We start from the raw sequence: 25,306 nt of genomic DNA on the forward strand, positions 1-25,306 counted from the left end.
ATTTTTTTTGTAGATATCCCACAGAAACATTACAGGACAAAAAAGGACAAAGCTTTTGACATAGGTAACCCCTATGAAATACCAAGCAGGGATAACTTGTAGGATCTCAATAAACAGGGCACATAAGTCTTATCTTAATGTAAGATTAGGTATTATTCCATTCCTCATGTACTGTAGATATAATCTAAAACATGCAATCCATCCATCATTTGACATGACCAACAAATATATGAAATTTCTTTAAAAAATTTTTAATAGTGGTCAGAGGGGTCAGGTGGCACCACCACGCCGGTAAGGAGATAGAACCGACTTGCAGGGCTGCCAAGGCTGGCTGGCAGTCTAGAGCCACTCTGGGCTCCTCAATGCAGATTATTCAAGGGTTGTATCTGCTAATGAAGGGTTTTGTGCAGGTCAATCTAATGCCCGGCAGGGGAGCATCTTTAAGTACACAAAGATGTCAAACTTCACAGATCCAAATTAATTGAGGTTTGCAAAATGTGGACATAAAGTTCTGAAAAAACAACATTATTTTAGCATTAAAGTGTTACTTTTTTAATTAGCAAGTCTCTAGGTACGCTTTTAGGATGCTGCTGCTAAATCTGATTGATTCTGTCTTCAAATGGAGAAAAAAAAAATCACAATACGACAGGCCAAGGTGGAGAACACAGAGCGTACGGATAGATTGTCCTGTACACCAGATATGTTTTCTTAGTCTGTGGGGGAAGCTATTCCGTGACTCATTCTCTTGTCTTTCTTTAACACTCTCTATATATAATTACAAGATTTATTTGGGAGTTCTAGAAATACACAGATTGAGGTAGAAGGGAGAAATAACGCTGGGGGCTATTGGGATTTATTTAGGCACGAGAAACAAATATAGGGCTGATGAAAGGAATCGGAGCAGCCATGTTGGAGTAGGGATTGTAAAAATGTGTAAGATGTTGACATTAACAACTAGGATGTAATTATGAGGTATGGCAGACAGGTAACAGCATCATGACTAATACACACTTACTAGAGGCCTTGGGAATTAATTTGCCTATTTGGATGAAAATGTGTTTCAATGTGGGGGTGGGAATCGGAAAATGCCAGGTGGGTATTAAAATGAGAGATGGACTAGGCGCAAAGGTGGCACAGGGATTGTGAGGGTTGGAGGAAAGTAGGCATGGAATTGGAGAAGAATAGTATTCAAGAAAATACATAGGAAATTTGAGGTATGCAGTCTGATGGAGGGATCCTAGCTTATGACTAGCAAAGGCAGGAGAACAGGGGGGGGGTCGAGAACAGGAGTTGCAGAGGTAGTCATGGATGAGGGATAAGAAGGAAGGTTTTACTTTTACTAGATGTGGTACAGAGACAGTCGTGATGGCAAGAAGCATGCAAAGCTCTTGGTGGATGTCTACAAAACATGGTGGAACAATAGATGGATTGGTGGAAATGTAGGCATGAGGCTCAGTGGGAGGAATATGGCTCCTGAAGAAGCATTAGGGAAAGGATAGGGTATATTGACGATGCAAAAAGCTTGACGCACATGCATGCTTCTTTATTGATCGTTACATAAAGGAGCCATAGTGCAGAAATACAAAAATTACTAGAGCAGGAGGTGTTAAAGGCATGAAGCTTGCTGGAGATATACTGGCATCTGCTTAGATGGAGGTATATATCAATGGAAAGGCAAAGGAGGCAAGGAGGTGTACTAAATCATAAGGCTATATAGACGATTATTTTACACGAGTATTACCCTGCATTTTTTACCAGTGGGACTACTTTATCTATCCATGAGCTACACCGAGACTTATTGAAACAATGCCTAAAGAGTAATGATGGTTTGGCACAGAAGTCATGTCTGGATTAGGAAATTATATCTGCCATACCGCGGCAGTTCTCAATTATATGATCCAATACCGAAAGGAACCTGACAGGTAAATAAAATGGATAGGAGTTCATAAAAGTGCATTGGCCATTATGGGATAGAGCTTTGAATGGGAAAGTGGCCTCAAATGAGGACTAGAGGCATGAGTGAAGTTAGGCCAGGAGTACAGCAGTGAGGCTTTATTGAACAGCTACACAGTGAAGCATGGGAGATGGCACAGGAGTGGTCAGGGGCACAAGAGAGGTGTTGGATAAGCAATGGAGGAGCAGCTACACAATCCCAAGCACATAATGTGCAATGGAGGGGATTTGAGTGTTCCATGCAGCTGACCCATGCTTTCTCTTGGGCTCCTTGCTCTCCGGCAGTGTAGGTAAGGGTAGTTCAGAGTACATTTTCCTCAGTCTGAATAAATGATGAAGCCAGAGAAGGTACTATATTTGTTGTTATTGCCTCCATGAGCTTTTCCACCATCCAACTTGATGTAGACTTCATCTCCGGCATCCAGGTGAAGGATCACGCTGTTACTGGCATAGTCATAATTCTGATCTGCATCTTGAGCAATGGCACTGGCACGAACCTGGAGGAGAAAGGGAAGAGAGTGAAACATTATTACATTGTTCAAGCTGTGTGCAGTGCCCCAAAACACATATTGTACAGCATATTCATCAATGTAAAAGTGGAACTCCATTATAGCATATCCAGAAAAAATATGCAGCACATAGGCCTGCTCCATGCCCTAAAAATTCACAGATTTCTAGATGTATACGTTTCTCTAATTTACTTTGTGGCAGATTCTCCATGTAGTATCTGGGCCAAAATGCACAAAAAAAATCTCCCACATGTGGACATTGCATTTTCTGATCCTTAAATATTGATGGCCTATACTAAGTATAGAGAATAAATATTTAATTGTTGTGGATCTGATCCACTGGATTTTCTTAATCTACAAGAATTAAGGAACCAACATATTCCATTCATAGCTTCACCTTGTACTATAACTTCAGATAGTCAGATCCCCACTGATCAAATATCTTTTTTTAATTCTTGCTTTGTACTTATTATGGCTCAAAACCATTTTCTCCATAGGTCTTTATTAAAAACATTTTTAAATGTCTCTCTTCTAAAGCTTCTTCGACACATAGTATTGGCTGCTTTCTTATTCACAGTGAAGTTCTTTCAGGGAAGCTTCCTTAATGGGTCTGTCTCCAGTGCTTACCTCCCCAGTTCTGGATGATCTTCTAAACTGACTTATGATAAGAGAAAAATTGTCAGCTTTACATCAGTCATAAATCAACTTAAAAGTTTGTTAAGGGAATGAGAGATAAGGGATGGAGACAGCACCGCTGAGCAGATTCTCTGTCAGGAATTCACTGTTCACTGCACTTTAAGTGAAAAGGAGTCAGTAGAAGAGAAACTAAGTACAATTTTTAATAAAGACCTATGTAGAATTTTTTTTCCCACTGTAATAAGTACAAAACAAGAATGAAGAATCTTTTAATAGATAAAGAAACACAGAAACATTGAAACATAAAAGATCGTCGGCAGAAAAAGACCACTTGGTCCATCTAGTCTTATTGCTAGAAATTATTTAAATTGGCCACAACTCACATAAGCTGCAAACCTTCAGATGGCCTGCATGGATCTGAGCTAACTACAATGTACCCATAATGCCTGTGCAATTCATGGATCTGTCCATGTGGCCGTAAAGTTAGAGATGAACACTTAGTGGGTCTTATTTATTTGTCAGCAAGGGTAAAATAAAATGCAGGGTTTAGTTTAAAAAAAATTATTTTAAATCTGAAAATAATAAACTAATTAGATGAAATGACAAGATGTAATTACCGCATCCTTTAATCTTACAAAAAAATCCATCAAAATAATCTTAAAATTGCAGCGAGACCGAGAGATCTGATTCCACTTTATAAATCAGAAAGCCAATATTTTTTTGCGCACTGTCTCGGAGGCAGACGGACCCTTGACTCTTCAGTCTCTGAATCCCGCAGCTATCTGTATTGGAAATCAATGACAGTGCGCAGGGTACACTGCCCTCGAGGGGTTAATGACGAATCCCTCTAATTCTGGTGGAAGCACGTCGCCTTTGTGACAGGACGGAGGCACATGTGAGGTGAGACAGCGACTCCTAACACACAAGCCGCAGCACAGGTGTGTTAATAAGGAGAATAAACAGCTCACTGTGCTCGTAATTAATGTCTCCAGTCACCGGCTCGCCTGCCAAGAACTAAAGAACGAGAGAGAAAGGCAGCGAGAAGGAAGAGGAGTATGTGACTCATTAAAAGTGGCAGTCCCCCCTGCTGGAAAATAAGCCTTGTTTTTCTACTAGACAACAAAACGGCTGCCGTAGCAAGCTATTGAGACAGTTTTGGACGACTACTGGTCGAAATGTCTACACAAATGGCCAACACCCAACAGATATCTGGCCATAGGTTGATCGGTCAGATGGATCATTGGTAATCACGAGCCTTGGTTGGGATTGTTGGTCAACACCCAACACACAATGGTGAAAATGAGCAAAAAGTTTTCAATGGGGGTCTGCTTTTAAAGGGGTTAACCAGAATGAGAAAATACACTGCTATATTCTTGCAAAAACAGCACAACACCTGTCCTTAGATTGTGTGTGGAATTTTAGTGCAGCTCCATTCACTTAAATGGAACTGAGCTGCAAAACCACTCCCAAAATAAGGACAAGGTGCTGTTTCTAGAAGAACGCGGCCCTGTGTTTCTTAAATGGCTAACCCCTTTAATTTTGGAAAGAGGTTATTAATGGGGCAACTGGGATGGGTGTGTGCCATTATTTAAAAATTGAATAGTAGATGTTTGGCGCTTCTGACTACAATGGAAATTTATAATGATAGACCCACAGTATAAAGCTGTGGACTGATGCATTTTGGGTAAAGTTACCATTCATAGTTAATTGGTAAAAGTCAGGTTTTATTCTATTGTCTGCTCAAAATTGGTAAAAACTTTCGCTGGGTGGCTCCATAATGACTAAGTAAGCACTGGCAGTATTTTCTATTTATTCTGAGGACAGCTTTTTCTCCATCCTCAGAATAGGTGGGGGTCCCAACAGTGAGTCCTGCTGAGTCCCAGCCTGCCAGCCTACCACTCTCCAACTACACCTCGCCTGCCGCTAGCAAGCCAAGCCAGGGGTAGCGACCTGGGGGTTGCCTGCTGCAGAAGGTCCATCCCACCTTGCAATGGGCCCCATGACTCCAGTCGTGAACCATTGCTATGCGGCCCTGGTTGGTTGGTGGCAAAAACCAGTGACACAATGGAGACCCAATTTGAGGTTTGCCTTGCAGTCCCCCTTGTTTTGTACACTGCAGCCCACTATACATTTTCATACCCATGCACATAGTATTGTAAGGCTGCTGGAAGGAGAGATCTTTTCTGATGGAATCAGCATTCAGGAAATATGTCAATCATAGAAGCTACAAAGAACTAAGCTCTTTATATGACTACAATAACCTTCCTGTTTCTAGTTTGCATACATGGTGTAGAATGTTTGCACCTGATATTTTGCACATGTCATCTGTATATATAGGCTGATGGTTATGGTGCTGTGTCTGCTGACAGGTCGCTTTAAATACCTATAGTGTATGTGCATTCTCAGCATTCTGTTTTATTCCAGCTCACTTCACACGTCCCACATGAATGCTTAGGAACATATGGGGAAATATTCCAAGTACAACATCACATGGTACAAGAAAAGTTGTATTTTCTGCAGATGTGCAGATCTTCTCACTTGTTTTTTCCTAGCGAATGACACAATGGATCATTGCTGATGTGTGATAGGAGAATAAGCTTGCTGTAATATTACGTCTATGTTCACACCACATTTCTGCCCGAAGTACTGTATACACCATATGACACCCGTGACATTTGATCTTATGAAAAAAAGCATAACTGTTAATTCATTTTCACCTGTAAACTCCATTTTTTCCTAATAGCAGTATGTTCAGTGTTACCTTCTATTTTATAGCCATTACAGATGTATTTTCTTATACAGAGCTCCAAATCCTCTGCATAGACCTAGATATAACCGATGAGGTGCTGGTCTCCTACCTTTCCTTTAGGACCTTCCTGCATTCTGTATAAATGACGGTAGTGTTTAAAGGGGTATCTCGAGTTTTTGCTACAAATGGAGCAACGAGTCGTACATGCCCACTACCGCTCTATTTATTCTGTATGGGAGCTGCCAAACCTAGCAGAGCATTGTACTCGTCTATTAAAGGGGTACGTGGTCCACCTCTTTCCTCCTTACAAAATACTTAAAAATCCAGCTTAGCCCTTCTGGGCGCACTTGAGCTCTGTACTGCTCCCCAAATGGTCGGTGACCTGCCGGGCTGTGATGGGTCCCTTGGGCTCTTGTCTTGTTGGGCAAAGTGGCAATCGACCCAACCCACCATGACTATCAGTACCGCCACCCACAGAAAGGGGAAAAATAACCCAAGGTGTGCAGCACAGGTGTGTAGGTGCTGGTGCAGATGGAAAGATGACTACGTCCCAGTGATAAAAATAGAGCAGCTGTACTGTGCAGTCTCTGAATAGTACAACATTCTTTGGCAGCAAATAGATAATCTTTGTAAGGTCTTAGTGCTTAACTTGGTTTGAGTTGAGAGCAGAGTGAAGCAGAGTAGAGGAAAGGAATTTGTCAAGGGAGTCCCAACCCAATGTAGTACTTGTGCTCTGAACTTTAGGAGAATACTTGAAAGTGAAAGATACTTGTATCCATGTTTAGACTAATGTTTGACCACCTTCTGCCCTACAGTATCAAGCTACTCATCCTACTAGGGTGATACAAGCCCCAGCCATAGTTACCTGGGTGAAGCTAAGTGTCTGAGACTTCCAGGGGTTACTTACACTGCGTGATAGGATACGTAGACCCTCTGGTAGCTTCGTCCTATCCAAGCTAGTTCCTCTGTGTATCAAGATACTGCTCTGCACTTTGTAAAGTGTTTCTCAGCTTGGGTTAGGTTTCTCCCTCTTCTAGTGTCTAGCACTGCATAGTAGCTATAGTATACAGACTGGAAGAACTGAGTATCTCTGGTTGCTTCATACACGTGTAGACTGAACTCACTGAAACACTAGACCACACAGAACTTGTCCTGGACAAGGGTCCTGGCAGAGCCAGGCCCTGGCTTGGCCACAGCAAGAATATCTGCTCTGTGTGTATTCCTCCCATGAGAATCTGAGTCAGACTGAAGCTACACTTCCTCCCACCAAGTGACTAATTCCTACAGGGATATGTTTGAAACAATGTGAGTGGTGGAAAGGAATGTGTGCAAAGAGAAAGAAGAAAAGTGATCGGTTTAGGAAGAAGGAGCATCTCCATTAGACAAGAAAAGTGCATAATACATAAGAAACAGTAACCCTTTTTTATCTACAGCTGTGCATAAGAGCATATATATAAAATACCGATATCTAGTGGTGAAACTATAACATACCTTCATCACCACTTAAACTAGAGGAGAAACTTTTGAGACAGGTGTAAAACACTAAACACCTGATGATCGACCAATAAAGGTGGCAATTTTACTAGTAAATCCCCAGTATTACTGTAGTGCATGCACGGATTGGCTGTCTGATATCTCCTCTTTACTGTATAGTGTGATACTACATGTCCTGTACTGCTGTGTGTGTCTAGTAGCCCCTCCCTACAGTACAGTGTGATACTACATGTCCTGTACTGCTGTCTGTGTCTAGTAGTGCTTCCCTCTGGCACAGTGTGATACTACATGTCCTGTGCTCTGTGTGTCTAGTGTCTCCTCCCTATAGTATTGTGTGATACTACATGTCCTGTACTGCTCTGTGTCTAGCATCTCCTCCCTATAGTATAGTGTGATACTACATGTCCTGTACTGATCTTTACTGATGCCAGGATGAGCTGCTACTTTGGGCACCAGGTGAGGACAGCTTCGTTTATTTTTCTGGGACCCTATGTAATCTGTACAGGACTCTGAAAACGTCCCGGCCCTCTACATACAAACTAATTTCCAGCTTCCAGTAGCTCGATCTGACTGTTGTATGTAAGGACTTGCTTTATCTATATTATTAGTTTTTTTCTCATTTTGGGATGACATTTTGGGTGTTTCACCACCTCGTTCTATTCTGAGCAAGGGCCCGGCAGAAATCACTAGAGACGGGCCCGCTGGCCCCAAGGGTGACGAAACTCCCTCCCCTCTGTGATGTGGCTCCATTAGAATCAATAGAGCCGTGTCACAGAGATCATTACACTGGGGGTCGACGGGCCTGGCCGGTGCCTGGGAATAGACCAGCGATGTACGCTGGAACCGGACAAAGCTTAAAAAAAAAAGAAGTGCGGCACTGGCATCTCCATGCCGCATTGGTCTGTTCATGTAAAACACAAAGCGATGTACTGTACCTAGTGGTACATTCGCTTTAACCTCTACATTTTGTGGTCTCTGGCTATGCTTCTAACTGGGCTGCTTTTATTATTTAAAAAGCCCCTCCCCATACTCCAGGTTCCATAAGAGTAAAAAGGTGTATCCAGTGCTGCTTAACTTAGTAAAGAGTTGTCTTTTTCCTGACTTCATACTTCTTTTTTCCTCCTGCCCTGGTCCTCAACTTGCAAGAATTCTGCCTGCCCTGATTACAGACCCTCTGTCTTTGAATTCTGTATTCTGCCCTGGCACCTCGTCTTAGACTCCAAACCAGTCATAGTCAGCTATGTCCAGACTCCAGGGGTAGAGACTTGGGAATTCCCTGGTAGCAAGTCCACACCTCCTTGTGGGAGTTAAACGTGAAGACCTCATAATCCCTTCCCATCAAATCGAAGTCCAAAATTTTAGTAAGTGTACTGGCCTTTATGCCATTCTAAATTCTTCATAAACTATTGCCCATGCTCCCCTATGTGCGGACCCAGCCTTAGGGTTGTTACCTCAGTTTAGATTTTATTTTCTATGCTGATGTTATTAGTAAAATATGAACCATTCCGCACAATCCGCTTTCGGAATTTCAGCCCTTTGTTCATTATTCATAATTTGTCCTTTGTATTCCCGCACCTGTTCAGCTGAACAAGCCTCTGAGATGGTAGTGAAGTGGTGTCTGGAGAAATCAAGGTTACACAAAAACTAGAATCTACCCGCCTGTCAGGAATGGAATAAAACAGGTTTTGTGCAATTTTCAATTGATTTTGCATTTGTGGTTATGTCGGTGACCTTGTTATCCCGAAATGTTATTCCATCTGAAGAGTCCACTTATAACCTTGGCGCCTGCAAGGTGCTTATAAAGAGTTGAAAGAGTTGTCCTCCATGGACTCCAATATACACAGCATTCAAGGGTTGAGGGTATATATTCACAGCCCACACATATGGGAAAAGTGTAAGGCTGGGTTTAGACAGCATTTGGGTAATACATTGGATGTATATGTTGGGATACTGGCAGAAAGGTAAGCTTACATATACTGTGGTGGATGTGTAGCCCTTTGAGTTTAATGGACTGGGCATAAAGACTACATTTGGTCCATTTCCTGGACATATTGCTTTGTTTTAGTCATTTGTTTTACTCATTGTAACTGCAGCACCATGCCATTAGTAGTGGCAGCCCTAGGTACTGCAACTTGGTCCCATTCAGATGAAACAGGCAGCGTTGAAGTACCTTGCCCCAAGGAACACTGTGGCCCCTTCATGCGGCTGATCAACAGGGAATAGGATGCCCACCTATATAAAATTGATGATGTAACCTTATGATAGCGCATCAATATTACAAACAAATGGACAATTTAATTACCCTTGCCGATATAGTCGTAGTCTCTAATATGGGTAATTTTTTTATTTTTTACATTGTCTTCTAGGTGCAAAATATTATTGTTTATTGTATATGTATATTGTATTATATATTGTTTTATGTCCATAAATGCATGCATGTTCTTTATTTGGACGGTGATAATAATTTTATTTTGTTATTATCTTACTGTGTGTGAGCATAGCCTTTAAATTTTAATTTTTTTCTTTCCAGATGTTTTCTAGATGTTTGCTTGCGATTTTCAAGTCTTTTTAAGCATTTATATGCAAAAAAAAAAAAACTGTGTGAGTAACCTGCACTTTGGTGCATAAATTACTCAAAACAAGTATGTGAACTGACATGTTCATTGCTTGTTCAGCTATGTTCAAGGCAATTCAATGGTAGAAATATCAGCTATAAAATTTACTTTTTTAATTATAAAATACATTTTACTCCTCAAAACCAACTTTTAAATATTCACTGGGAACAATGCCTTAGGGAGCTTTCACAAAATAAAGAAAATGCTGCAGATTTTTTTTTTCCTGTAGGAAATCTACAGCAACTCCGCAAGTAAATATGCAGCTAATTTGTTAGAGATTTTGTGGCAGAATTTGTAAATTTTTGTTTGAGTATTTAAAATCTTTCATTGCAGATTTTGGCCCAGAAAGTGGATGAGATTTCTTAAAATATAAATGGGTTATTCAAGGAGCTGAAAAGGTCCTACCTGTTCTGCTCCACACTTCCTCACTCTGGCCATCTTGGATTTCATGCACTCACCCTCTCTCGTCTCAGAAGGTATACTTCCAGCATGGTCAGAGGGAGGGAGTCTGGAGCAGAACAGGTAGGACCTTTTCTTTTCACAATTGAATACTACTATAATACACGGTAGACTTTCTGCACACAAATGACCTGTAAAAAATCTGCAGTATATTTGCCCATCTGACAACACCCCAAGGAACAATGAGCCCTCCCCATTTCCTGACCCCTGTTTGTCAACTAGAAATAAGTGTCAAATTGGGTGCATAATGATTCTGGAGGTCAGCTGGTGTCAATTGCACTTAAAGTGTACCTGTCACTAAAAACTAAATGTTTGATAACATGTCAAAAGTTATTGATCACAGCGGGTCTCACAGCTGAGACGTGTTCTTATCAGAAGATATAACCGGGGAGAGATCGCAGCATCCAGCCGTGCAGTCCTTCAATAATCTCAATGTAAGTCTATGAGAAAATATTGCCCGAATGAGTGGTTGGCCGGGGAGAAGATCCTGCTATATCTTCTAATCAGAGCGGGTGTCAGCAGTGAGACCTGCTGTGATCAATAACTTTTGACATGTCTGATGACGTCAAAAGTTATTTTTAGTGACAGTGGCCATTTAATGGACACTCAACAATGGGTGCCAGACCCATTTTTTTTTAGCAAGTACAGGGAAAGGGAAGGATAAAAGAAATAAAGTGCTCTAAACTCCTCTGCTCCAGCGCTGGCGGCTGCATCCTGTTGCTCTGGTCCTTGGACACTTCTTGGTTTAAACAGGGACCTGGGTTGTGACATGTGACTGCTCAGCCAGTCAGTGGCCGTAGTGGGGTCCCGCCTCGGCCATTGACTGGCTGACCGGATATCACAGGTCACGCTCAAAGCAGGAAGTGGCTGGGGACTCGGGGACTGGAGCGGTGATATGGAGTGGGTTGGTAAGAGCATCGTATTTCATTTATCCTCCCCCTCTCCAGCACTTACTAAAAAACATGTTTTTGTTGTTGTTGATTTCCAATTCTTGTCCCTTTTTAAATTACCAAATTGTTTATCCCCACCCCCTTCTTCAGGACTAGAGATATATATATATATATGACCCACATTAAGTGGGGCTTCTGACCAAAACATTGAGGTTGTTTGCTTCGGTGAAGTAAAATATTTTCAAAGAGACAGATGTCAGTCTGCTGTTTATCTGAATCACTGAATCAGAATCTTTCCATCCTCCGGTAACTGTCTGTGCTAATGAATGCACAGAATTAGTGCATGAAGTATTTGCTGCTCTGTTTCCATCCAAGCAGGTGTCATTTCATAGCTGCCAACATTTTTAAATAATTTCCAGGAATACTTTTGTTGATGAGCCGATGCACAATAAATTATCAGGAATCCGGATGGAACTACTTTTCCCATTATCGTGAAATAATACTTTGTGGTCTGAATAGTGATATAGTTGTTATAGTTGAATAAAGATATATAGTTAAAGGGAATCAGTCACTAGGTTTATGCTGCCTTAAATGAGGGCTGCATAAACTAGTGAGAGAAATGCTGAACAGATTGGTGTGCTACTTACATCATTTTGTTCAGCTGTTCTCCTAATATGCAGGAGAATAGGATTCTTGACACACCCCTCCTCCGCCCTCCAGCTGCTGATTGACAGTTGACTGCCTATATAAAGCATGGATATGAGCAAAGAGATGTCCCCTCAAGTTAAGTCTCGCTCAATCAAGGAGCCTTAGAATATTAACTGGGGATTTTTATGCCAAGCCAAACAATCTCTCCAAAAGGAAAGATTTCCCATCTGCAGACAGCTGTTTCGGGGTGTTTGCCCCAGAATTCTTAGTGGTTTGTAATGGTCAGCAATGGTCTGTAAGTCTCCACACATCTTTATGTTGAGCTCTCCTTAAGGAGAGTCACTACCCCTTATACACAGCATGGATAGATAACTGCCAATCAGAAGCTGAAGGGCGGAGTTTTCTGCTTCTCATGAATATCCAGGACTACTGGGCTCATGCACATAATGGAGAGGACTACTTATTGTCCATATTATTCATGGGGATATCTCTGGATCAGCTGCACAAAACAATGTAAGTGACACATGATTCTGTTCAGGTTCTCTGTCACTAGTTTATGCTACCCTTAGGGTACATGCACACTGAGCAATTCTCACGAAATTTCGAGTGGATTCTGCATCAAAATGCGCATGGAATCTGCTAAAAATTCAGCCCTTAAAAAATTAGCGGTCTTGGCTCCCACTGTTTTCTATTGTATTTCCTTGCATTAGTGCAAACAGCAGAAATTTCCATCCGGAATTCTGTCCGGATGGGATGACATGTCAATTCTCTGGGCAGATTCCGTTAGAAAAATCCTATAAAAGTCAATGGGGCTTAAATTCTGCTCAAAATTCTGCTTGAATTCCGCACGGATAAGTTCCGGCAGATTCCGTCACTGGTACCCACTCAAGGTCGTGCACGTCTCCGCCCGTCCCATAGACACCATTCTATGGGTGGGCGAATTTAGCCGTCTGCCGAAAGAATTGACATGTCCGGCAATAGAATGGTGTCTATGGCACGGGCGGAGATGTGCACCACTGTGAGCGGGTAAGAGCCATGGAGTCCACCGGAACTTATCCATGCGGATTCCGTAGTGTGAACCCACCCGAATTCTGCTCCTATTCTGCTCCAATTCCGCTCCTATTCTGCCAGAGCAGAAAAGGAGAGGAATTTCAAGCAGAAATCTTTCCTCTTTAATTCTTAGCGGAATCCGCAAGAATTACTGAATGTGCACATACCCTTAGATAGGACAGTATAAACCTACTGACAGAGTCTCTTTAAAGCTTTGTTGAGTTTGAAATGAATCATTCAATGATAGTAATATGTGTGTGTGTGTGTGTGTCAATGCCAGTGCCATGTATCTACATGATGTTTTCTATCTGTGACACCAGTAGAGAACAATGTAAAATAAATAAAGGGATTATCTGGATAACCATTGTCTATGTGCTTTGTTAGGCATACAGACATCACACATGGGGATTCCTGGCTTGGCTTTTTCCTATATGAACTAGAACAGTTGACAGGTAGCAGGTCTGGCTTTGACAGAACTTAGCTGAACGGTAGGAATAATACATATGCAGCTAAATCCTCCAGTGGTAAAAACAGCTGTTCTTGGAGGTTTTGGGGAGCTCCGAGATTAAATGGGATGTCTATAGTTTGACATTAACATCATTCATTCTGCATTTCTGAACCCACAACATATTTCTATCTGTGGCATGGGTTAAAAGGCTTGTCTTGGATCCTGTGAATTTTTTTTGTCTACTAGTTGGGACCAACATGCAATAAATTAAATTAAAACACTCACTCTTAGTTCTGCATTTATTCATAAATATAATACTGTGAAACCTTGGATTACGAACATAATTAATTCCGGGATCGTGTTTATAATCCAACTCACTCATATGGCAAAGCAAATATTCCCATAAGAAACAACTAAAAACGCAGACGATTCGTTCCACAACCCAAAAATAATGCAGGTAAGGTGGTCTGTATCAATAAAGAACGCTGTATCAGTAAAGAAGGGGTTAATCAGTTAACTCTCCCCCAAACAACTCCCCAGGTGGCTGCAAACCTACTGGTGCTAGTGCTGGCGGCCTGGAGGGGTTAATTGAATTAATTACCTGGAGGGGTGATATGAATAGACACCAGAGGAGAGCTTTAAGGCAAACTGATCAGGTAGCATTGGGTTAAAATGAGAGAGCTTTCTACAGTATCAGGATGGAGACACATTTCTTTCAAATCAACTGGTTTCAGAAAGTCATATAAATTTGTTATTTAATGCTATTTAAAAATGTCAAGTCTTCCCATACTAAACAGCTGCTGTATGTCCTGCAGGAAGTGGTGTATTCTTTCCAGTTTGACACAGTACTCTCTGCTGCCACCTCTTTCCGTGTCAGGAACTGCCCAAAACAGGAGCAAATCCCCATAGAAAACCTCTCCTGCTCTGGACAGTTCCTGACATGGACAGAGGTAGAAGCAGAGAGCTCCATGTAAGACTGGAAAGAACATACCACTTCCTGCAAGACATACAGCAGCTGATAAGTACGGAAAGACTTGAGATTTTTGAAATAGAAGTAAATTATAAATCTATACAACTTTCTGACACCAGTTAATTTGAAAGAAAAAGATTTTTGCTGGAGTACCCCTTTAACCTCCACTACATGCTTTAGGCCTTCCACAATTTTTGTAGCCGTCTTTAGACTCGTTCTATTTTATCAATATCTTTTTTGTAGGTGAGGTCTCCGGAACTGGACTCAGTATTCCAGATGTGGTCTCACTAGCGCTCTATACAGTGGGATCTAGTGCATAACTAGGCAGATTTGACATTGAAAAATCTGGGAAAATTGTGTCAACCACTCCTAGAAGCCTCAGTTATATAATTTGTCTGACTAGCCAGCCCAATCTCAGATAGCGTATGTATTGTGGCACATCTGACTGCCTGTGTGTACTGTACTCATTATTGATGTATTATACTCAGCGTTGTGCTATCATAGGCAGAAGCTATATCTGAGGAGATGACTTTCACATTTAGAATATGTCTGTGCTTGATTCCCATCAAATAAAAGTGAAGTGACCACGTAAAGCTTCTAAGCAGGTGGAGCATGGAGCATGAAATTGCTTTTTGGTATTTCAGCTTAATTCGAATAAAAAGGAAAAAAAAAACATTGACAAAATTCCACTGGCCTCAATGAAATATTTAGAGACTATTTAATAATTGGAGTCTGAAATCTCTGCATTCCCCATAACATAGGTATATTGACCCCGGTCCACATGGTGCAATATTGGTATATCTATCACTCTTGTATGCACACTTCAGGATGTCGAAAAATTAACCGTTTCTATTACCATTCATCTGAAAAATAGAAAATTTAAAACTGAAGATGCTGAAAACTGTTCCAAAATGATTGAGAGATTCACAGATATCTTACTGCACACACAGGTCTCAGACAATATAAGGAAAGTTACTCCCACTATGTTCCCGAAGTGGGAACACAGCCTAAGGAATGACTTACTGTGGGGCCTGAGGATCACTTTATGGTCATGTGGTGTCCCACCACGGGTGTTTCTGCTTAGAACACCCCTTGCAAAAGCCTTGTACTTCGAAAGTAAAGTGGTAATGAAGTTATGTATAAGTTTTGCCACTAGATGTCACTATGTATATTTATGTATATATGTTGCACAGCTGTAGTCACCTAAGGGTTACTGTATTGTATTTTGGGATTCTGTACACCTAAAAGAGATTCTGTTCTTTCTCTACCTAGCCCTGTCCTTTTCTCTTCTATGCAATCTCTACCACTCATAGAGGTTGTTACATACACCCTGTAGGAAGTAGTCACATGGGGAGAGGAAGTGTAGTTCAGTTTTTCTCTGATTCTCAGTGGAGCAAGACACACAGATCAGGCATCTCTGCTAAACTTAGCCAGGTTCCCTGTTCGGGACAGACCAGCTGTAGTATACAGACATGTATGGAAAATACAGAGACTTTCTTTCTTAAGGCAACACTTCCACTAACGATGCAGTGCTAAACACTAAAGAGAGGACAAGTCAGAGGACAACCCAACCCACGTTGTGAACATCTCTAAAAGTGCAGGACAGTATCCTAAACAAAGGAACTGATCCAGATAGAGCAAAGCTACCGCAAAGGTCTACGTACTCTATCTCGCAGCGCAGGTAACACCGGATCATTTCGGACACCTAGCTCAACTCAGGTAACCAAGATTGGGGCTTGTGTCACCCTTGTAGGACAGGTAACTCAACGCTACGGGGCAAAAGGTGGTTTATAGCGACAAAGGTCGAAACACGGGCACAAGTATTGTTCTTCTCTCAAGTATTCACTTCTCAAGTATTCTTCTTCTAAAAGTTCTGGCAGAGCACAGTAAACTCCTCTCCACTTTTCTGAACTCTTTACTCTTCTCAGCATGTAACCAAGTCATCACGGCCATCTTACTCTCTACCTCAGCAACTCTCAGTACAGATCCATTGAAAGCAAGTCTGTATCAGTCGCATATTATTTACCTGCATTACCAGAGACTTGCTAGTAAAGAACAGTTTTATTTATTCCACTGGGATCCAGTGATCATTGCACCAGCACCTACACACAAGCTACAACGTCCTTGGGTCATTTCCCCTTTTTGTGGGTGGCGGTACCGACAGTCCGGATGGGTTATAACTCCACTATGGACCACCGTGATAAGCACCCAAGGGATCCATCACAGCCCCGCAGGTCACTGACCATTGGGGAGCAATATAGCCAGCCACACACTAAAAGCAGGTATACCATCACACCTGTGTGCTGAGCTAGCACTGGCGTCACGACAACCTCCGAACCGACTGAGCTATATTCCACCGACTATCCACCGTAGAAATGGCGCCTAGAAAGTGACCGGTCGAGCAGCTACCACAGTTAGGTTCACACACCGTCAAAATAAATAACAGTCGTGGTTCGCCTTTAAATGATGGCCGTCTGATAAAAAGAGGCATCATTTTGACGGTGTGTGTGAGCAAAGCCAGTGGGTGCAGCCACAACCGGTGGAAATTTCACACCATGTTGTCTGGATTTTGGAGGAGATTTTGTAGAAAATTTTCACTACAGATATATATTCACTTTAGGCTAGGTTTACATCACGATTTTGCGATCCATCTCACTGTATCGGTTGGAAAACGCACAGAAAAATGTGGTCAACGTGGTGTGTATGCTACAAAATGTAAAAAAAAAAACACACGTCCCTTTGGATCTGTTTTTTTATTATGTAAATCAATGGAAAACAGATCATAATGCATACAACAGCATTTGTTTTTTAACCTTTTTTTTCCATATAAGAGATACATTAAACAGATAGCAAAATTGTGATGTGAACCAGGCCTTAGTGCAACAGTATATGCTGCATAGAAAGTGACAGCTATAACACTTACATTTTTCATTCATTCATTCATTCATTCAGTCAGTTCTTTTTTGGATGAAAGTCTGTAAATTGTCAATTCTGGTCTCTTTTTTCCCTTTATGATGTTCATTGTGTGGGATTAATAATGTTATATTTTAATAGTTTAGTCAATTTTGCACAAAGTGACTCCAATTATGTTTTTCAACAGATTGAGGTTTTTTTTAATTTGGAAAAGTGGGATAATTTAAGAATATAGGAGATTTAAAATATATTTAAAAATAATCCTTCTCATTTTTAGTTCTCGTAGACTCACATTCACTTGATTCCTCATAAAGTACACTGTAATGCATATGTACAGTATTATGGTGCTGCTGATCTTCTAGGAGGAGGTCTTTCATGGCAGCCACCGAGCCACCATGACAGCTGATTTGGGCTCCAGTATTGTGTGTGTGGCAGGACCAGAACCTGTCAAATAGCCGCCTAGATGCTTTGGTTGCTATTGACCTTGGCATCAAGGGGGTTAAATTGCCAGGATCAGACTGATTTTTTTTTAACAAACATATTTTATTAAATTTTCCAATACACTACAGACAGAATAAACCACAAATGCAAGATACAATGGTAGGTGCCAACCATCCATTGTTTTGTATTAAGAGGATCAGACTGAATTCTAATCGAAGTGTCAGCTGTATCTCATTCCACCTTACATCTGATCTTATTCCATACCTTCCCTTCTTTCTGACATAAATGTGTGAAAGGGTTAACTGCAAGATTCCGTGCAGAATCCATGTCAGGTATAGTAAACAAATGTGTGAACACAGAGGCCGATTTCCCATTTAAATCAATGGGACGCATGTTACATGAGGTTTTCTCATGGATGCAGAATGAATGTACATTAAAGAAAATGTGCGAACGCGGCCTACAGTGGACCTGTTAGCAGATTTGGCTTTTGTGTAGAGAAATGCAGAGAAGCAGCTGCCAGGGATGAAGTATGTCTGTCTAGTCTGTGGTCAAGTGTCTATTAGTCTACACCGTGACGTTTAATTCTAACCAGGAGGGAGCAACGTGCAATGTTACACGTTCCTAGAAGAACATTACATAGGGTGATGTCTCGTATAATGCCCTGAATACAAAGCACATAGCATCTAGTCCCCATTGTCTGGATACATATAGATTCATGGAGACATTTTAGTAAGAATGTCTATGGGCAAATGTATGGACCTTATAACGTAACCCTATAATGGCATTCCCATGTCTATGTACATAGAGCAGGGATCAATACAAATCAAAGTTTGTAGAAGAAGTAATGAAGGGAAAAGAGCCGAGGTCTGGAGAAAAAGTGATGGTTTCTGCAGAAGAATGCAAACATCCATAGTGCTGAAAGGAGGGATGGAGATGGGGAAGAAGAAAGAGAAGGAGGGGGGAGCCGCAGACAAGGAGGAATATTCTGTCACACAGGAGAATGACGAAGCTTTGCCAAGACAAGCTAATCACAAGCGACATTTGAAGAGGTGGATTTGTCCCAGCAGCTGCCAACATGTTTATGTGGAGCAGATGTATTCATTTTATGCAACAGAGAAGGAATGGGGGGGCCAAAAAGAACCTGCCTGGCAGAGCCAAGGACCCCCACCCCCGTCATCATGTGCGTATAGGGGGGTCAGCTGAAAAGCAGCTTGTTGGAGGGAAGAATTAGTTCTGGAATAATCAAAGCTTTTACACAAAAGGACAGAAAGTCACTACTGGGACGGAGGTGTGAATGAAAGGTGGAGAGGGCCTAGGAACAGCTTGAGCGATGCAATGCAAAGAATGGAAAGAGAGCCAAAGAAGAATCCTGGGGGTTATTATACAGTTAGAGGGAGATATGTATTGCATTTGTGCCTACATACATTGTGAGACAGGAAAAATAACTTTGGCGTAGAGCAAAGATACAGATCCGAAAGCCAGAAGATTGAAGGCCATGGTGGGACCACAACATCTGGAGATACTTGTCTACCAGTCTGATCCAGAGAGCGAGGATTAAAATGCTCAATCTTATGTGCATATCCCTAGTTATAGGAAGATTGGGGCTGTCATTTGGTTACAGTGCAGGAGATATTCATTCCTGTACATCCCTTCTCTATGGAATCTCCACAAAACCTAAAACGTTCTATATCATTTTGATTTACAGATGAGCCTTACAACCTAGACGCAGACCTACTATGGGATTGTGACACATTACTCTCTGTAGAGTTCTTAGCTAAATAGATAAAGTACTTACTTAGTCCAATCTGATTCTGATGCCCTGACCACTATCCTTAGTACTATGGGTGGTCATACAAATTTGGCATTTCTGAATTTTTATGTGTTCCCTATGGAGAGGAGTAAGCTGCAGCCAGACTGCTCTAGCGAGGGTTTATCCCTCCAAAAACCATAAGGGCATTGGAAATCCATCATGCTCAACCCTCTTATCCTTCAACATTATGTGGTCAAACCTGCCTGTGATCGCAGGATTGGACGGCTTTAGTATAAGATGCATGGGCACCTTAGGACCCTACCTACACAGCTCCTACCTACCTACGTAGCACTTATGTCATTGTCATTGCATTTAGAGTAGGAAGGACAATGATCTCTAATCGAGTCATGTCATGTAGTCCGGCCTTGTCCATGGTGCTGATGGAAATGGTTGGCTGTAAAAAAGGTTTCATCACGTTTCATCAGTTTTCTCGACCTGTCTCAATAAACTACATGATGACTCCTCCAAACTCATCAGTGATAAAAGAATAAAGACTGATTGTTGTAGTGTCATTTCTGGAAAAAAAAACTGGAACTAATTGGGTAATGTTTCTCCAAGAGGAAAATGCCATTAAGATGTGTGAAGACATATAAGCCATTCATGCTCCACTGGGAACTCTGGGAAGAAGAATATGCAAAGCAGCTCTCTGGTGCCACCTTGTGGAAGTAGTTTTTCCTTTAAGTCAGTGTTTGTCTCCTATAAGAAGACTTAAAACACGACTGGGGATTTAATTAGCCAGCTAAGGCTTCTTATAAAAGTCATACACTGACTTAAAGGAGAAGCTATCTTCAAAAGGTGGCACCAGAAAGCTCTGTTTTTACATATTTTGTCTAAAATAATGTTAGGTGACATATATCTCCTGCTATCAGTATACAAAGTAGCCCTCCACCAGAAGGAGCACTTGCTGTCTAAGAGCTCCTATTGGAGGTAGTGTCCCTGCAAGTGTTCTTTCAGGTGGATGGCCACTTTGCACACATTTTCCGAGTGGAACACATCATATGTTTCACCTTAATCAGGTAACTATTACTCATTGGTTATCAGTTTAAAAACATATTATATCAACCTATATATCTTAACGTCAGTGAATTATACGGGGCTTTGCTTTACTATTAAACAGCGTCCCTCTGTATACCTTCTCTGTATTTGTCCTTGTTATTTCTTCCATCAGCCTGTTGGATCGCCTGGCGCTGGAAGGCCGTGAACCCTTTCTTAATGTGCCTTTAATTACTCAGAACTGTCTGTATTTATTTAACCCCATGGAACCCTCCCTGCCTCATCTCTGCCATTCTATAAATAAACACTGTGGCTTCACACTTTTCATATGGCAGGAGATAACCCAACCTAAGGGTCACCTTCAATAGGGTCCTATATTTTCAGGCATAATGGTTCGTTAATGACGCCCTCCTCGTCATTCAAGTCTATCACTTCCAGCCTTTCCTTCGCTCCACCACCTCCATAGAATAAAATCTCTAATCTCCCATCCTGTTTCTTCCAAGACATCTGTTCTTTGGAAATGTTCCTGCATTTTTTTAGACATAGAACCGGAGAAATTCTCCAGGGATGGCATGTTTTGAATCCCACGCCCCCGATGCTGGATCCAGGCGCCTGTCTTTGGCTTAATTAGCTAATTACTTGTTCTTAACTACTGGGAGGTGTTTTCAATATTTGGATGGTTTTCTATTTTCACGGCATGAATCCTCCCTCCTCCTACTACTCTCTTATTAAACTTTTCCAGTTCTTCATCCTGTTTTTGTCTTTGAATTTTACACAATTAGCCTGACTATCTCATAACTTTTCATAACAGCAGCCCAGGCTTTACTGCATTGTAGGAAGTTACTCTGGTTCATACACTCCTATAGGTATATATATATATATGTATATATATATATATATATATATATATATATATATATATATATATATGATCTCAAGTGGGCAAGTGTGAATTTCGACACACAAAAAGTCAATATACTACTGTAGCTAAATAAGAAGAAGCTAAATGCAATAAGGAAGAGCAAACAATGCTTAATATCCAAAAACACAATTTTATTAAAGCAATATGGACTCACACATGGGACCCTAAAAGCAGAGATTCTATAATCCCAGTAGTTTTAAACAACACTGTGAGACGCAATTAAGAACAATTTATAAAACCACATAACCACATTGAGTGTTATAATATTCAATAACACTAGGACCATATGGTGGACTCATCAGGTGTCATGCCACGCTTTAACCCTGACACACTCTAGTGACCTCATAAGATGTCATATCACACTAGCACACTGTGATTATTTACTGAGAACCTCATCTGATGCCACTTAACAATGCTAGTAACTTCTGATGACTTCATTGGGTGCCATGCCACTCAACCCTATGATGACCTCATCTGCTATCATGCCATTCTGCAACACTGCCCCTTGGTAATAACCTGATGGGGTGTTTTTTTATTGTTGGGTGGTTGGTTATTAGATGCCAGGTTATTACAAGGGGACATTCAGTACTCCAACCCCAATTCTACCAAACTGATAAAGATTCTGATTCAGTTTTTCCTCTGCATTTTGGTTTAGTTTTGGGTTTAGTGTATCCCGACCCCTCCTCAAAGCAGATATCTGCCTGGCAATGACTAAATGACGAAATGTCATCAGTTCTCTGCTTCCATGAATAACCATTGCCATGAAGAATGTCCAAGAGCCATGACCTGGTGCAAACATATTCTTCGAGCCTGCTTCAATATCTCCAGATCTATAAAATTGAGTCTGACCATACAGAAGATGTTGCTTGTACCAGAGATCCTTTCTTAGTGTATGAACATCGATCAAAAGGCCGATGCTTGACATGTTCACCTGGGCGATACTGCAGTATCGGCCAGATGAACATCATTGATTTTAATTGGAATGGGTGTGCCTGCACTCCAATTTGCCATAGACTACAGTATAAAGTATGGCAGGGAGCCGTATATTTACGCTGTGAGCACAGGCTATTTTACATGAACGCTGTTCCGTGAATAGCGGCCTTACAAAAGAGACCTGTCAGATATTTTGTGCGGCCACAGAGAACAACAGCCATAGTGCAAACTGCAACAACGGCCGTTGTTTAATGCTAAAATACATTGTGTGAACGTGACCTTAAAGTGGATTTAAAGCATATCTGCACTTGCAGGTAACTTTTCAGGAAAGGGTGTCCTTTACTAGAAGTAGCAATATTTCTGGGCATTATATAGGTTGTAGGAACCTCTTCAGGTTTCATCTAAAATTCATCCCTGAGCTAGTGGGTATAGATTAGCTGCTATGATGTCTTCCATACACTGCACACACCGATGAGAAACGAATCAGGATGGATGACATTAAAGAGCAGTACTGAACAGTATAAGCTGTGAATCAAGCACTGGGGTTACTTTTAACACTTGCTACAAACTGCTGGAGCCTCTACCTGTGTCTGACGACCTTTCTCTCGCTCCAGCCACTCTCCTCCGCTTTCTATAAACTTCTATGGGCTGCTGCAACCTGCTACTTGAGTGAGATAACCACCTGCCTGGAAACAGATGAGTGTTGTTCGCCGAGTTTAGGAGGGAGCGAGGAGCAAGGAACGATCTGGATCAGTGGATTTTTCCCTAATAAGCTATATTACAAGGTTTCTTACCTTGCTTGTACTATTGATTTAGGCATAATTTGCTGTGCCTATTTAACCCTTTCACCAATTTACCCAATCAGTACCCAAGTTAGTAGTTCCCAAACAATACCATAGTTATATGAGATTATGGCACCTGCATATCAAGCATACAGTACACTTAGACTATTACACTCACAGAGCTTGTACTCTCATCAATATCCTCAGCCAATGAGTCGTCTGTGCTTCTGTAATAGCTTTCAATTAACGTCAGCAGATGTAAGGCAAACCCAAGAATGAGAGGAGAGGATTACATATTATGGATGGAGATGTATCGCTGTCTGAGTCTGCAGAGTGCTATTGATTATACTGGTCCCTGTGTGCACTAGGCTTAGGCTGGTCACTGTGTACATGGCTGCTCGAATTACAATTGACATAGACAGTGGAGCTGAGAAATAAACAAAAAGCAATTTATTAGTGAATAGCCATGTCTTCTTCTTTACATGGACCAGTTCTATGGTTACCGTGTTTCCCCAAAAATAAGGCATCCTCCTATAATAAGACACCACAACTAATCTACCAAATCTAGCCCAAAGTAAGGCACCCCCACGGAAATAAGGCACCCCCACCCCAAAAGTAAGGCACCCCCCGAAATAAGGCCACCACTACCCGCCACTGCTTACCCCCTCCTTCCCTGTGATTGTTCCGTGGAGCTCACCCCTCTTCCTCCCGTGCTGCTCACCCCTCTGTCTCCATCCTGTGCTGCTCACCCCTCTCCCTCCCGTGCTGCTCACCCCTCCATCTCCCTCCCGTGCCGCTCACCCCTCTTCCTCCCATGCCGCTCACCCCTCTCCCTCCCGTGCCGCTCAGCCCTCCTCTCCCTTCTGTGATGCTCACCCCTCCGTCTCCCTCCTGTGCCGCTCACCCCTCTTCCTCCTATGCCGCTCACCCTTCTTCCTCCCGTGCTGCTCACCCCCCCTCTTCCTCCCATGCCGCTCAGCCCTCCTCTCCCTCCCGTGATGCTCACCCCTCCGTCTCCCTCCTGGCCGCTCACCAATCCTCTCCCTCCCGTGCCGCTCACCCCTCCGTCTCCCTCCCGTGCTGCTCACCCCTATATCTCCCTCCAGTGCCGCTCACCCCTCCTCCCCCTCCCGTGCCGCTCACCCCTCCGTCTCCCTCCCTTGCCGCTCACCCTCCTCTCCCTCCCGTGCCGTTCACCCCTCTTCTCCCCCGTGCCGCTCACCCCTCTTCTCCCCTGTGCCGCTCACCCCCCCCTCCCGTGCTGCTCACCCCTCTTCTCCGCCGTGCCGCTCACCCCCCCCCCGTGCCGCTCAACCCTCTTCTCCCCTGTGCCGCTCACCCCTCTTCTCCCCCTGTGCCGCTCACCCCCCCTCCCTCCCGTGCCGCTCACCCCTCTTCTCCCCCGTGCCGCTCAACCCTCTTCTCCCCTGTGCCGCTCACCCCTCTTCTCCCCCTGTGCCGCTCACCCCCCCTCCCTCCCGTGCTGCTCACCCCTCCGTCTCCCTCCCGTGCCGCTCACCCCTCTTCTCCCCCTGTGCCGCTCACCCCCCCTCCCTCCCGTGCTGCTCACCCCTCCGTCTCCCTCCCGTGCCGCTCACCCCTCTTCTCCCCCGTGCCGCTCACCCCTCTTCTCCCCTGTGCCGCTCACCCCTCTTCTCCCCCTGTGCCGCTCACCCCCCCTCCCTCCCGTGCTGCTCACCCTTCTTCTCCCCCCGTGCCGCTCACCCCTCTGTCTCCCTCCCGTGCCGCTCACCCCTCCGTCTCCCTCCCATGCCGCTCACCCCTCCGTCTCCCTCCCGTGCCGCTCACCCCTCTCCCCCAATGTGCTTGTGTGGTGTGAAATAAGACCCCCCCAAAAAATAAGACAGAGTGCCTCTTTGGGAACAAAAATTTATATAAGGCACTGTCTTATTTTCGGGGAAACACAGTAGTACTTTTTATTACGAAACTGTTAGAGATCGCCCCGATTACTTGTCATAGAGGCACGTCAAAAGTTTTGATTGGTCCGAATCGGCCCCTGACAGTGATCGGCCCCTGACAGATCATGAAAACAACCTGCAGTGTGTCCACTCCCTACTCTGTGTCAGTGAA

General features: G+C 42.7%; 1 protein-coding gene across 2 annotated transcripts in view; it reads right to left on the bottom strand.

Annotated features, from left to right (window-relative positions):
- Positions 1–1,990: 1,990 nt before the first annotated feature.
- The window catches only part of C1QL1 (complement C1q like 1), a 69,816-nt gene continuing 46,500 nt past the window's right edge, over positions 1,991–25,306 (bottom strand). For both annotated transcript variants that reach the window (XM_069953135.1, XM_069953133.1), the window contains one exon: positions 1,991–2,450. In XM_069953135.1, coding sequence (XP_069809236.1) covers positions 2,271–2,450 — 180 coding nt within the window. In that variant the 3' untranslated portion in view covers positions 1,991–2,270. The remainder of the gene's footprint in view (positions 2,451–25,306) is intronic.

Source organism: Dendropsophus ebraccatus, chromosome 14, assembly GCF_027789765.1.
Source record: "Dendropsophus ebraccatus isolate aDenEbr1 chromosome 14, aDenEbr1.pat, whole genome shotgun sequence".
NCBI classification, from domain to species: domain Eukaryota; kingdom Metazoa; phylum Chordata; class Amphibia; order Anura; family Hylidae; genus Dendropsophus; species Dendropsophus ebraccatus.